The sequence below is a fragment of the Nanorana parkeri genome, unplaced genomic scaffold (assembly GCF_000935625.1).
Source record: "Nanorana parkeri isolate BGI_ZX_2015 unplaced genomic scaffold, ASM93562v1 scaffold2431, whole genome shotgun sequence".
In the NCBI taxonomy this organism is placed as follows: Eukaryota; Metazoa; Chordata; class Amphibia; order Anura; family Dicroglossidae; genus Nanorana; species Nanorana parkeri.
Window position 1 is genome coordinate 112,115 of NW_017308699.1, and position 15,313 is coordinate 127,427.

The window sequence follows — 15,313 nt, forward strand, 5'->3', positions numbered from 1 at the left end:
TGCATTTGTGGTGTGGTTGTAAATGTACGTACATTATACACCGATTTGAGGTTCAGCCTATACATTGTTCCTTTGCACCATCCTTGAGTCCTGCCACTTGCAACACCAAGGCCCTGAACGAGGGGGTGTTGAGCCCCTGAAACAAGTTGGCTGATTTGTGTTACCCTGCTGTGAACCACTATGAAAGATTTGGACTCTGACCGTTTGTATGGCGCCCTTATTAGACTGTTTATGCCTTTATTGAATAAAATGTCAGACACAAGAGCTCAGAACGAGTGCAAGACAGCTGACATTATTGTTATCATAGAGCAAAGAAAATGCCAAGTGAAAGGAGAAGGGTCACCCTCTTCTACAAAGAAAAAAATTAAAAAAAATAAAGATCTGTTTATAATATCAGGGAGGTAAGAATGGATAATCACACAGAAGAAAAAAGCAAATATCCCTGGGGAGATTTCACTCTAAATATAGAGCGAATGGTTATATGCCGACACCTTTTTTGTGCATATATTAAACATTGTTATGTCAGTTGTCCTTTTATAGAGCCATTTTAAGGGTTTTCCTGTCTGTTTACAGACTACCTAAAGTGCAAAATGTAATGAAAGATCAATGCCATATTGTAAAAGTAAACTTACCAAGGAAACTGTACAGTATAAAATATGACAATATGAGCAAAATCTGTAAATTGTTTGTAATGGAAAACAATTTCAGAGAAAATTTGCAATGTGTACAACTTACACCATGCAGAAGAATAATGTAACACAAAATTCTTCTATTGCAAACATGTCTTTAATATTATGATTCAAATAATATAACAAAAATCGGGAAATCGTTGCAATGTCCATTGTCACATTAAAATGTACCACCAACTTTAGGCACAGTTTCTTGCAGTCACACAAAAGTACACATGTCCATAGGTTTTGTTAATTACAAAAATGTATTCCAGTGATATTAGAAAGCCAGTAGAGAAAGGTATCTGGTGTCCTAAGAGGAAGAGTAGCGGGTACTCTTGGAGACTTGTCTCGCAGAAATACTTGGTAAACATTACCTCTGAACTTGAAAACAGCTACCTCACAATAATACTACTTCAATATGAAGCAGGTTTTCACCACCATGGTTGTGGCTGTACAACTAATGGGCAGTTTTGAGACACCACTCTCTTTCACGAGTCAAGTCTTCCTCCACTTGTCTATTTTTTTAATAGAGCAATTTTCCTAGTTTTGGAAAGACCCATATGACATCACTTGTCCGGAAAAACAGAAGAAAATGCAGGATGCTGGGTGTAACTCCAAATCAATGTAGCTGTGATAAGTAGCCATCCAAATCCTGAAAAAAAAAAATTAAAATAACAGTTACTACCACCTTAGTATAACAGATGTTTGCTGGCAATCAAAAACATTTCTCAATGTGCTTATATGATTTAAAGAAGTGCAGCCAAATCTTTTTTTGGCTTTACTTCTCGTGGGACACAGAAGTGTAGAACCACACCTCGGTAGGGAAGTATCACTGCAATATTGTTGGGATCCACCCAGATGCTTGATTGACAGCTCTCTAGAGCCAGAACCAGCCCCCGACAGTCACCACTCTCTGGAAGGAGGAGACTGTGAGCTCTGTAATCAGCGGTTACATGATCGCTCAGCTCTCAGTATACAGAGTCAGTGTGGAACAGCTCTGCCTCTAAGTATTGGGAAGAGTATATTTTACTCTCCCAATACATCTCCTTTAATTTTACTAACAATTCACAGAGGAGAAGTATTTCCATTTTATTGCTAGACTTTGCATGCCGATTGGTTCTTTATTTTTAGGTGAACTGTACTTGACCTATGCTATGATGTCCCTCTGTGTCCTCATGTCCTGAACATGATGTTTAGAATGTGATGACTCAGGGGCCCTAGGCCACTGCAGTAGCGGGGGAGAGAGGTTCCAAAGACCGGTCTAAGAGCTAGTCTGCTCAGAGGATCGGATTTATTTTTGACCTTAGGCGAAAACGAGCACTTAAAAGAGGAACTTTACGCATATCTTTAAAGTGACAACAAACACACCCCTGGAAATATTTAGTAATGGCAATCTACAGATAATTCTAGAGATAATTGCCGACTTTGTACTCTTTGCATACCTTATTTCCCTTTTCTTCCCCAGTCTCCTGACAGTGGCCATGTTAACTACGGGCAGTTTACTAGCTCTCCCTTTACTTTCTGGAACTCTGGCACATGTGACTAGGACATGTGACCATGCAGTAAAAATGCCTTTCCCTGAGATCTTGTGCGATTACAGATGAGATTTCCCAGCAATATTCTGCTGATGTAATCTTCCCATGATGCAATGCTTTGACACATTACATAATTTGGACCAGGAAGTAAATGAAAAACACATTTGTTTAACTAATGAATGCAAGACATTTTAAATTAGCACGCATAGATTTTTTAGTGAAAGGGGGTAAAGGGTTAGGAATTTTTTTTACCTGGAGTTCTGCTTCAACAGCAGGTTTTAAAAGGTAGTAAAAACCAAACAAACATCCAGTTTACCTTTGCTATGTTACCGGTATAACCTGGAACGGATGCAAGGTAACTTTCTTGAAGCCACATTCCACTTAGTTGGTGTTTTAGTATTAAAACATTTCTAAAATAAAAGAAAGTGATTATAAACTATTCAGGCATATGTGCATAAAAAGTAGTACCACAATCTCGGCAAGTGTAAGATTTCTCCACTAAATTCTAAAGGGCAACACAAGTGCAGACTACCATATCCTTGAAACTGCTCAGACCAAGACTGATGAGCAAATGACCAGGGAAACAGAAGAAGGCGAGTGCAGTTTGAGACCGTGGCTACATGGCAATTCTAGATTTACTAAAGATTTGAGGCTGTTCACTTAGCAAAGTAAATGGTCACTTTGAAAACTGAATGTCCACTTAGTAAAATGAATTATTGTCAATAAAAGCAACTTGTACTTACTTTGAATATATATTTAATTCCAAGGAAAATAAAATAGTTTTTTTTTGTTGGCGAAAGATAGGTTGATTAAAGATTTAACCTATTTCCTAACTCAGTGAACATTCATTGCTAGGTCAACAGTTTATTTTAGTAAATGAACCGCATTGACTAAGACCCCCTGAAAGGCTTGCCAAGTAGAGGACTTGCCCCTTTTTTAGGGTTCCATACATAAAGGTTGAATACAGGCCCATAGAGTTCAACCTATGTGGTTGCGTGTGTTTAAGTAATCTTTGTCATCAAAAGACCATCTTAGTAACTCAAAGTGGAATATTGCTTTAATATTGTATTTTTGTAGTAGGTAGACATTTACTGTAAATAAACATTTTTTCATTTAGTAAAGCTTTTAAATACTTCTGAACGTTATTATTGTGAGCTTTTACAGTTACTGCAATAAACCAGTCTTGTATGATTTATAGTAGAAAGAAAAAAAAAAGTCTGAAAGAGCCACTCCTATTTACTGGTCACAAGAGATAACCCAAAATATAAACATTGTGAAGCCCTTTATTACGCTTCCTGACGTCTGAACCGAAGGCTCCATTTACATATAACATTTGCGGTTTTCTGTGCGAAAGACCGTGCAAGATGAAAACCAAAAATTTTTTCATCTGGACGGATTCCGCTTGTTTGCAGCCATTATTTTGCTAATTACGCGCGTACAACCGCTCCGGTGTGAATGGAGCCTTACAACGGTCTTGCTGAAGTTTATTGTGATTTTTGTGGAGGTGGTCTTGTGTCGTTATCCTCTCCAGAAAAACTACAAGGATATGTAAAGAAGAGGAGGAAAAAAAACCAAGATGGTACATCTGCAAGAGCAGCTGAAACTATGAAAAGGAAAGACATCCTATAATGTGGAAGTATAAAGTGACATTTTCATTTGCTGTGGAATTTAAAACAAAGAACATTCACATTCATACACTTACTCATCTAATGAATTTTCAGAACTTGTAGATAATTGAGTCCACCACTTCTTTACAATTGCTTGAAGCCAGTTAAGACCAACTATAACATATCTAAAAAGGTAAAATGCGTGAGCAACCCGAACATTTCTGTTGTATCAATCATGACATTTACACTGGTTACTGTTGTCACAGAATACAGTAAAACATTTTGATAATTTAATTTTTGGTGCCTTAATTCAACACTCGCAGGTTTTCTTTCTAACCTCTAAATCACTCTATGTTGACTCAGCAGTAACAGAGGGGTTAAAGAAAGGAACCACCGCGTGCAGCTCGAAGCACAAACATCAAACGCTCCCAAAAGTGTTAAATGCTGAATATTAAGGAGACTGCAGGGCAGAAACAGAGGGAAGATAGGAGACATGGACAGCTGGAGAGTAGAGCATAAGAGTTGTTCTTTTCAAGACACTTTCATCTTCACTGATTTTGTAAGCTGACAGGGTCACTCTAAAGAAAGCTAGCAAGTATCATACAAAGTAAGAAGGTTGTTTATACATTCTGAAACTTCAAAAGACAAAATGCTTGATCAAGGATGAGGATATTTATCACCTATATCAATGTTTTACTTAGCAAAAAATATAAAAGAGAAGGAAATTTGGTAAGGAAAAACATACAGATGGGTTCCTAAGAACAGGTGAAGAAACATCTGCCAATCCTACATTGGTGAATAAACAGGACTAGGCAGTCCTATATTGGTGAATAAATAGAACAGCGTTGTGTTCTTTTATACACTGTAAATTTTCTTCATGGAAGAATGGACCAGCACTGGTTTGCCGACATTTTCCAACACTGTAATTCTCTATGAAACGAGGAAAAAAAAACACAATGCAATTTGTGCTACTTTACCGTAGGAATGTCAAAGACCAAACTGTCAAACATGATGCTCAAAATAGGATCATTTGAACAAACTTGGTTTGGACCAACTGGATTGGTGATGGTAACCTTGATGTACAAGGCAACACAAAGAATGCCACTGCTGATCTCCTTCTGAAAATGATAATTACCTGCTTGTACCAATCCGGAACATAGACGCAACAAGTTAGAACTCGTAACTTGCAATTTTAGGAGAATTGGTTAGCAATGGCAGCCTATTGGTTACTTTTTAATTTTATATGACAGATAACTTCATGTTTACCAGCTATTGATTTTATGGGAAGGTGCACATGTATGTATTTTGAGTGTGTTAACAACTGTCTTAGGTTTATGAGACTGAACTGAGATGAATGAGATTATTCCCCCCCTCCCCTCCGAAATCATACAGCCATCATAAAAGTAGAGTCTATGGAGTTTACATATTTAGAGAGAACTTTGTGGAGATAAACAAACTTACTCTTCAAATTTGCTTTTAAGTAGAGACTTAACCAGTGGTAACAGGTCAACACAACCACCAATTGAAACTGAAGCTTTGTCTTCTTGCAAGCTGGAAAAAAAAAGATCTCTATATTAAGGATTTTTAAAAATGTTTGCCTTTTTTCAAATACTTAAAATTGAGCACACACAACGATTTAGATCATGGAGTGAGGCAACCACACACTGAGCTAAGAAATCCTTATCTGATCTTCTCCTTAGTTTGGCTACATCTAGAGTCAAAATACTGTACATATTACTAATATATATATATATATATATATATATATATTTCTGTTTAGCCACCTTTGTGATTTACACACACCTACACACTGCTTGACAACACATTATCTATTTCAACTCTACTACTTCTTGTGTCAAACCCTGCCTGATAATTGGACAGCAAATGAGATCCTCCCTGTGTTTTCTCTCACTTGTAAGTGGTTTCCTAATTAAGCGAACACGTGTTTGGCATACAGAACTGTAGCCTCATGCTGTCACTTTGTTTTACTATGTTGAGAGGATTATAATATATTATAGTAAGTCAACAAAAAGAAAGAATTATATGGTGAATATAATACATGGTGAAGATTAACTCTGTGACCTGGGTTTTCCCTATGTCACAATTTTGATTTGGTCTTCAGTGCTTGGATGAGTGCAGAACAGGATGGACAATATGTCAGTCTTGTTTAACCTGTTTATGACTAAGCCTGCTATCTCATTGTGTAATTGTTATGCTTTATGTTCTTATTTTAACCTGTATCATTTTACTTTTTCAAATCACCCTTTACTATCAGAATCAATAAAATTACAGTTGGTCATTAGAAAGGGAGCAAGCTTATTTTCACTTTAATACAGAACTTTTATGCCGCTCAATTCACAGTCCCCAGCAGCTGGTTGAATATGAGATGAAAAGAACCCAGTATATGCTGAATAATTCAGCAAATAACTGAACCTTACCTGTTTGTAAGAACTGGGAGACAATCTGCTATCACTCCTAAATCCTGCATCCTGCATAAATAGAGGGGGGAAAAAAGTAATTTTATTACGGTGTCTATGCATCACAAACACTGTAAGATACAAAAACAGAAGCAAACAGTTAAAATATATAAAAACCCTAGCAATGAACTTCTCTTGGTTGCTCCCTTTTGGTCTGTTAAATGCACTATTGATAGCAGTTTGTACTTGCAGGACCTTTGAAGGGATAAAACATTGGGAAATGTGCATGTATTGCAGGGATGTCCTGTATATTCTCTATTTTCCCTTACGTTAGCTTAAAAACCCAACTTGTTTTGTTCATTTTTTAGTAAAGTTGGATAGTAGATAAAAAAAATTCTAAAGCACTACGCCCTCTCACTGCTTCAGTGTTGTGTTCTACCTCCTCCATCTACTTGTCACCATCCTTACAGATTGAATGACTGCATCATTACACAGCCTGGGTTTACAGTGAAATGTAACATAGAATGGCACTCGCATGGCAAAAGTTTATTTCATCCAGCAGTGAGGTCTACCCATTGTTAATGCCAGGGAAGGACATGAACATGTGGGGAAAAACTCTGGATTTATATATAGTAGGTTTGTTTTAAATGATAAAATAATAGTGTGAGGATAGGTTCTGAAGTTGGGCTTTGAAGCAGAAATTAACTGATTTTTTTTTTCCAGTAGTCCTGCCCACGGCTCTCTGGATTGACAGCACTGCCTCTGCTGCCGAAACCTTCCCCAAGTGAATTGCAGTGTCTGGGAGGGGGAGCGTGTGAAGCACAAAATAAAAGGAGTATTCCGCTCAGTCAGGGAAGGGAATATTACAATTTTTAACATAAGGCTTGTGCACCACATGATCACTGGATTTAGGACCTGTTGAACAGGAGCCTTTAGGTTAGGGGTAGGCAAACTCGGCACTCCAACTATTAAGAAACTACAAATCTCATGAGGTATTGCAAGACACCCACATGAAGGACTCCCAGAGGCAGAGGCATGATGGAATTTTTACTTTCCGCATAGCTGGAGGAGTGCCAAGGTTGTCTATGTTTGCTTTAGATGTGCTTCAAGGCCAACTTACCACTGTTGAGCTGCGTCAATCCGTTTTCTTTGCATTGCCATTCAAATCTTATCTGCACTACAACACACGGCAACAAAATTAACCTGCTTTGTGGTGTGGTTCATTACAAAAAGTAGCACTTACTACATTTTTAGTGTCTTTTGGTGTGTTAGGCAGCCCTTCAAAATGAATAAGCTGCGGTCACTCAAATCATGTTAATGTGAAGCAGCATGCACCACAACACTGTGAATCCCACCTAAGTAGCATTAGTTTGCCAGTTTCATTCTGCTTGTTGCTTTTATACATGGTGTTACTAGGGAATCCTTCATTAAGTATTAGTAGACAAAACCATTCAGCACCTAATAGTACAATATGTCTACATCCAAACTATTGTGTTTTGCATGTAGTGTACTTTCAATGTGGTGCTTTACATGCGTTTCTATTCAGAGCTATGCAAGGTACCTTTTGCTTGAAACCGTTATAGAGTAAGAGTTTTTTTTGCACCTTACCTGCACTGCATCAAAATGCAGATGTTTAAGGGCCTAATCACCCCAGTACACGAACGCACAGTACGCGTGTAGGTGCACTGCAGTGTCATTCATTGTGGATGTTCGTGAATTATCCAGCTGCAACACAGGTAGTACCCCAATATACCTGTCCTGCTGGGCAGTAACACTACTGTGTGCTGTTCTAGCCAGCCTTTCCATGGATTACATTTTCACTCTGCTGACGGTGCATTGGCTTCCCACCTAAATGAAAGGACTTCCATAGCGCACGCTACGCATGTTGACCAAAGATCGTCCCGACATCCTTTTCTACTTATAACTAGGGATGCACCGATAGCACTTTTAAAGACCGAGTACAAGTACCAATACTTTTGATCAAGTACTCGCAGATACCAATTACCGATACTTTTTCTTAAAAGGGACAGGTCAAATTTTTTCTAAAGCAATACAAACGAATGCTTTGAGGTCACTTTCTTATTATGATTCATGAGATGACGAGGGAGCCTGACGCCGGCTTCCCGGTCAATCAGAATGCCGGGTGCTGCGTCATTACATGCTACCCAGCTTCCCGATTGGCCGGGAAGTCGGCTCCATGCTCTCTCATCACAAGGCCAATCATTACACGCTGCCCGGCTTTCCGATACAGGAAGTACTAGTGCTAGGTATCGGAGCATTTGGGCAAGTACGAGTACTCACCCAAATACTCGGTATCGGCATCGGTGCATCCCTACTTATAGCATTACACCACTATCATCTTATACAGACTAATTTAATTAAGAACCTTGTCCAAACAAGTAAATGCACCATTAGAAAGCAAAATTAAATACCTGACTAAATAGGCAACCAGTTCATTCACACTGTGCTTCCTCCAAAACGTTAGCGCTACATTTAGTCTGAGATTCCTGCTAAAGAGGACCTGGGACATTATTTCATGATCCTTTGAGACCTGCAAATAGAGCTGAAATCATTACACAAATACAATTCACAAAAGTGTACAGAAGCTATAAATATAATTTCATGCGGTAATCAAAAAGAAAAAAAAATCTTTGCATCTGATGCAATAATAGATAAAGGAGGACAGTCATGCTTTTGTATATGTAATGAACTCATAGGAGAGGTAATTACTGGGATATCAAATGGAGTGTTTGCTCACTCTAGTGGCTGGCCGATACATTGTTTTTTAACATAACAAATAGAAAACATAAGCCTGCTGAAGTATTATATCCGGATAACAGATATTATTGCAAGAATTCTATTAGGGATTTAATGTAAAACAATTAGTTCCCAATATGTAGTTATTGTGGATTTGGACCAGTTTCAATTGTATATCACTTTATTATTAGCTCTGTAAATATACTAATACATACTTTGCTATAACGATAAGTGGTTGACTGGAGCCTATGTGAAATAGAATGGTCCCTTTGTATATACTGTATAGTCTACAAAGGGTAAAAGTGGAGTTATTCAAAATCAGTTAAAGTGTATCTCTAGCTAAAAGGTTACCGTAGTTTTAAATAGCATAAAGATGGGACAGGAGATTTTCATTAAATGTGTACTGCTGGGGAGATTTGCCTTCAATTCCTATCTGGGATGTAGGGCTGCAACAACTAATCGACATAATCGATTATAATCGATTATTGAAAAAGTTGTCAACTTTTTCAATCATCGATTAATCGGCTTCTGATTGGTTGGCCCTGTTTACGGCTCCACGCACGCCGCACCTCCTCCCCACCTCACGTTCGCCGCTGTCAGACCCGCCCGCATCCACGCTCCACACGCCGCATCTCCTCCCCGCCTCACGTTCACCGCCTGCCCACATCCACGATCGGCACAGGGACGTGGGGAGAAGTAGTAAGGAGGAGCAGGTGTGGGGGGATGACAGCCACCGATAGACAGGTAAGCCTGCACTTTCCCACACATGGTGCTCTATAATGTATTGCTGGGATTTGTATTCCTCTATAGCTGATGGTACATTGTTCTGCATGTTATACATAGGAATACAAATCCCAGCAATACATTGTACACTGTATGTATAATGTACTGTTGCTGGGATCTATAGCTGGTGGTATTCTGCATTGCGCTGTATAGAGGACTACAAATCCCAGCAATAATGCATTATACAGCGCAATGCAGAATACCACCAGCTATAGAGGAGTACAACATATCCCAGGAATACATTCTACAGTGGTGCAATGCCGAATACCACTAGCTATAGAGGACTACAAAACCCAGCAATAGTACATTATACAGTGGTGCAATGCAGAATACCACCAGCTATAATGTACTGTTGCTGGGATGTGTTGTATGCCTCTATAGCTGGTGGTATTCTGCATTGTGCTGTATAATGTATTGCTGGGTTTTGTAGTCCTCTATAGCCGACGCCATTCTGCATTCATTGCTGTATAACTTTACACTTTTCATTTCACTATATTGCACACCACACTTTTGTTTTCTTTTTTACGTCCACTGCTCCAAGCTTGCTCCTGTGATGGACTACACTCAATACAAACTAGTAGTCCATCACTGGAGCCATTTTTTAAAATGTATTTTATTTTTTATCCGATTAACCGAACTTAATAATCGGCTAACTAATCGATTTTGAAAATAATTGTTAGCTGCAGCTCTACTGGGATGTGTTGCAGAAGAAGTCAGAGGAATCTCTTGAAAGTGGGAGGAAATTCACACTTAGTTGCCACCCAAACTGGCTGAGCCATTTGGAAGATTTCCCCTCACCTCCTGTTCCGGTAACAACTTTAACATTTTGGATTTTCATAACATCCATTGCTGGTGACAATGGCCACCAGATCAAAGAGAGGGAGAGTTTCCTCCCTAGTGGGGTCATAGCCAGGAAAGCCCGATAACAATTCATCACTAAGTTAGCAGTGGCATGCTACAGACCCGTGTTATGCCATATTATTTTTAATCTATTTGTTATTGATCTGTAGGATGACACAGATATTAAGGTTACCATTTTTACTTGCGACATCAAATTATGTACATATATTATGCATAAATACAATTATGTACAGTTATTAATCTGCAAGATAGAGGCTCTGTCACCAGACCTCGACTTTTTAAACAAATACCTTGTAGCAAGGGAGAATAGGCGTTTGTGTGTTTCACTACTTAAAAAAAGTTTTTTGGTTTTTTTTTTAGGAGTAACCCGAGCACTTCCTGGAAGTGGTCGGGTTCCAGCTCCTGTCTATGCCGGCCCCTGCTAATATATAAAAAGGAAGACATGAGGAGCCTGCAGAGCTACTTGTTAGTAAACATTAGGATCTTAGGACATACTAAGTACAATACTACAGAGCATCATTTAAGTGCAGATGTAAATCTGTCTCAAGCTACTGATGCCAGCGCCTAGCAGCAGTCTTAGGCCTGTTTAGTACCTGAATATAATTAAAACAAGAATAAATGCTTGAAACAAGGTATATTGACATAATCTAAACGGAAAGAATGTGGCCGATATTAAAGCCAAACTCTGGGGAATAATGATAATTTATACACCTCGCTTTTTTTCTTTTACGTTTCGGATAGAGTAAAGCCGGCTAATACCAGCCGAAATTTGAACACTGGGTGCCCTTGTCAGCACCTTTCCAACCGGCAATCCTCGATCAGGAAAATGTTGGGAACTCTTGGGAAACGGCTGCAAGCACAGATTGTGTATTCTGACAGTGGCCATCGCCGCGGTCAGAATACACAGCTTACTTCAGGACTTTTGTCCGGGCACACTGTTTAACGCAGATGTAGGAATCCATTTATTTTTTTTGGTTCAGCGTGCAGATCTGTATCCCATTGTGAAGATTTTCATATTCCTGTTCCGGTGACAGCCCAAAATGTAGGATTTTCTTTACTACAGTGATAATGTCACCAGGACAAATAGAGAGCATCAATCTCCCTTAGGGTTACAAACATACAGCAATAAAATCCTGATATGTGTTCTAATTAGGGATGTCCCGATACCACTTTTTCAAGACCAAGTACCTCCCCTCATGTACTTGCCGATACCAATTACCGATACTTTTTCTTAAAGGGACAGGTGACATTTAAAAAAACAAAACAATGCAGACTAATGATTTTAGGCCAATTTCTTTATGATTATGAAGAACTTTAATTTAAGACTGTTTTAGAACAATAAAACATTTGTATTTGCTTTCACACAGCTGTCGTGAAACTACAAATCCGATCAGGCATGTGCCTCTGGGATCATTTAACCTATTCATGCTAGCAGGGGAGAAATGTAACTAATACTGCAGTGTACTATGGATCATTTAACCTGGTACACACTTCCAGTAGACTGCAGTAATAGAGTTACAATTATCCCCTGCTAACATGAATAAGTTAAATGATCCATAATACAACTACATGTTATGTACTATGGATCATGATTTAACCTATTCATGTTAGCAGGGGAGAATGGTAACTCTATTGCTGTAGTGTAGTGGTGTGTGCTGTATATATGTACTACATATACGGTACACACTGCACTACATATACGGTACACACTGCAGCAATAGATTTACAAATTTCCTTGACTAACATGAATGGGTTAAATGATCCGTAGTACAATTACATGTTATGTACTAGGGGTCATTTAATCTATTCATATTAACAGGGGATAATAGTAAATCTATTGCTGCAGTGTGTACTCTATATGCAGGGCCTGCCTTAGGCCTTTAGGCGCCCTGTGCGAGAAAGCTTTACAGCGCCCCTCGGTGACCACACCCCTCAGTGGCCACACCCTTTAGTGGCCACCCCCCCAGTAACCACACCCATTTATCACCCATATTTTTGATAAAATATAAAAAGCGGGGTCACGTCGGGTAAATAGACACCAAACATGTCATGCTTTAAAATTGCGCGCACCCGCAAAATATTACCATGCCCAAAATTGACCATAGGTGACGCTTTAAAAGCTTTTACAGCTCATCAGTTTAGTATTATCAGTGATTGATAGCCCTACAATTATTGCTCTCATTCCGACCTTCGCGGCGATATGTAACATGTGCGGCGTAATGGGCGAAATCGTCGTTTTCACACGTATGCGCACCCGACGCCTGTTTGCATGCGTGTATGTATGGAGGGGACTTTAAAAAAAAATAATTCTTTTTTTATTTGTAACTTTACATTTTTTGGGGGGAAACTTTATTGCTATCACATAGGGGGGTTAGAAAACCCCCTTATGTGATAGCAAAATATGTGACAGGTCCTCTTTATGGAGACATCAGGGGTCTCCAAGACCCCTAATGTCACCTAGGACCCCCCTGAAGCACAGATCTGCTTCATCAGCTTCTCTCCAGCATCTGAAGCTGGAGAGTGACACAAGAATGTGGAAGTGATGTAATATACACCACTTCCACATTCTGACAGCGGAGAGGGGACCGGAGGGAGACTTTTAAAGCGTCGCCCATGGCCAATTTTGGGTACGGTAATTTTCTGCGATTTCGCGGGTGCGCGCAATTTTAAAGCTTGACATGTTTGGTGTCTATTTACCCGACGTGACCCGATCTTTTATATGTTACCAAAAAACTGGGTAATAATAAATGTTTCCTAACATAATGTTAAAAAAAACTTTTTTTTCCCCAAATTTTCTGTAATTTTTCCTAATTATAGTAAAAAATAAAAACCCCAGTGGTGATTAAATACCACCGAAATAAAGCTCTATCTGTCCCCAAAAAATGGTATAAAATTCATTTCAGTACAGCGTTGCATGACGGAATAAACGTCAGTCAAAGTACCGCAGCGCTGAATACTGAAAAATGGCCTGGCCAGGAAGGGGGTCTAAACACCTGGTCTTGAAGTGGTTAAAAAAAAAAAAATACATACATATACATACATACATACATACATACATACATATATATATACACACACACATCGCGTTTCCCCGAAAATAAGACTGGTCTTATATTTTTTTTTTTCCCCCAAAAAAAACAAAAAACACACTAGGTCTTATTTTCAGGGGATGTCTTATTTTTTCCCCCTTCTCCAGTACTGTATGATACAGTACATTACATACCGGTATCTCTGCTCTGTGTGACAGCAGTGTGCCTCAGCCTCCACAGCATATTTTTTCATCATCAATTCATTAGAGATGTTTTATAAAACAGTTTTATCTCTATTATTTAAATTATAGTTTAAAAAAAGTATGTGAGGGGATGCTCAATGGGGACATTATAGACTGCATATTTTCCCCATTGAGGATCCCCTCACATACTTTTTTCTACCATAATTTAAATAATACGGTAGAGATAAAAACTGTTTTATAAAACATCTCTAATTAATTGAAGATAAAATATGCTGAGGCACACTGCTGTCACACAGAGCAGAGATACCGGTATGTAATGTACTGAGAATTGGAGTGAAAGAATGGTACTGTGACTGTCACAGTACGGTACCTGGCTGCAGCTGTCTGGAGCTCTGTAATGCCATCCAGGGAGCCAATCAGAAATTCCCTCACCTCAGCTTTGACCCCACTGGCCATGCCGCTGTGCCTGCTGGGAAACTTAGTTTTCCAGCAGCAGCTCTAATTTCCTAAAAGCCGAGGACCGGCTGGCAGACGGGCCGACAGGAGGGGATGAGAAAGTGAAGGAGCTGCGGTGGCCAGAAAGTTTGAGATCTTGCAGACAGCAGACAAGCTGCCCATACCGGTGGGCAGACGGGCCGACCGGAGGGGATGAGAAAGTGAAGGAGCTGCGGCGGCCAGAAAGTTTGAGATCTTGCAGACAAGCTGCACATACTGTTATCATTGATTTTTACACTCCTTGCTACACTCCAACAGACCCCTTTCTGGCTGCTTGGATGCATGTACATGTGCGCCCCCTACCGCCGAACTAGGTCTTATATTACAGAAACCCCTGAAGATAGCGATAGGTCTTATTTTCAGGGAAACACGGTATATATATATATATATTAGAGCTGCAGCTAACGATTATTTTCAAAATCGATTAGTTAGCCGATTATTAAGTTCGATTAACCGGTTAATCGGATAAAAACACATACATATACACACACACATATCCTGTTCCAAATTATTATGCAAATTCTATTTTAGTGTCACAAAGATTAAATATTTAGTTTTTCAGTTTAACTCATGGATGGCATTGTGTCTCAGGGCTCTTTTGATCACTGACTGAAAACAATCTCGGACACCGGTGATTATTAGATTGCCACGTGAGCCCAATTAAAGGAAACACTACTAAAGGAGGATGTTCCACATTATTAAGCAGAGCACCATTTTCAAGCAATATGGGGAAGAAAAAGGATCTCTCTGCTGCCGAAAAGAGTGAAATAGTTCAATGCCTTGGACGAGGTATGAAAACATTAGATATTTCACCAAAACGTAAGCGTGATCACTATTAAGAGATTTGTGGCTGATTCAGAGCACAGACGGGTTCGTGCAGATAAAGGCACATTGAGGACGATTTCTGCCAGATCCATGCATCGGATCAAGAGAGCAGCTGCTAAAACACCATTAC

General features: G+C 39.3%; 1 protein-coding gene across 2 annotated transcripts in view; it reads right to left on the reverse strand.

Annotated features, from left to right (window-relative positions):
- Positions 1-770: 770 nt before the first annotated feature.
- KATNBL1 (katanin regulatory subunit B1 like 1) overlaps positions 771-15,313 on the reverse strand; it is a 32,452-nt gene continuing 17,909 nt past the window's right edge. Inside the window, exons 5-10 of one of the 2 annotated variants that reach the window (XM_018573571.1) lie at positions 8,663-8,781; positions 6,252-6,302; positions 5,275-5,364; positions 3,909-3,998; positions 2,523-2,616; positions 771-1,323 (exon numbers count right to left, since the gene is read on the reverse strand). In XM_018573571.1, the coding sequence (XP_018429073.1) occupies positions 1,291-1,323; positions 2,523-2,616; positions 3,909-3,998; positions 5,275-5,364; positions 6,252-6,302; positions 8,663-8,781 (477 nt within the window). In that variant the 3' untranslated portion in view covers positions 771-1,290. Of the gene's footprint in view, positions 1,324-2,522; positions 2,617-3,908; positions 3,999-5,274; positions 5,365-6,251; positions 6,303-8,662; positions 8,794-15,313 lie in introns of both variants that reach the window. The other variant, XM_018573570.1, reaches the window with a different exon arrangement.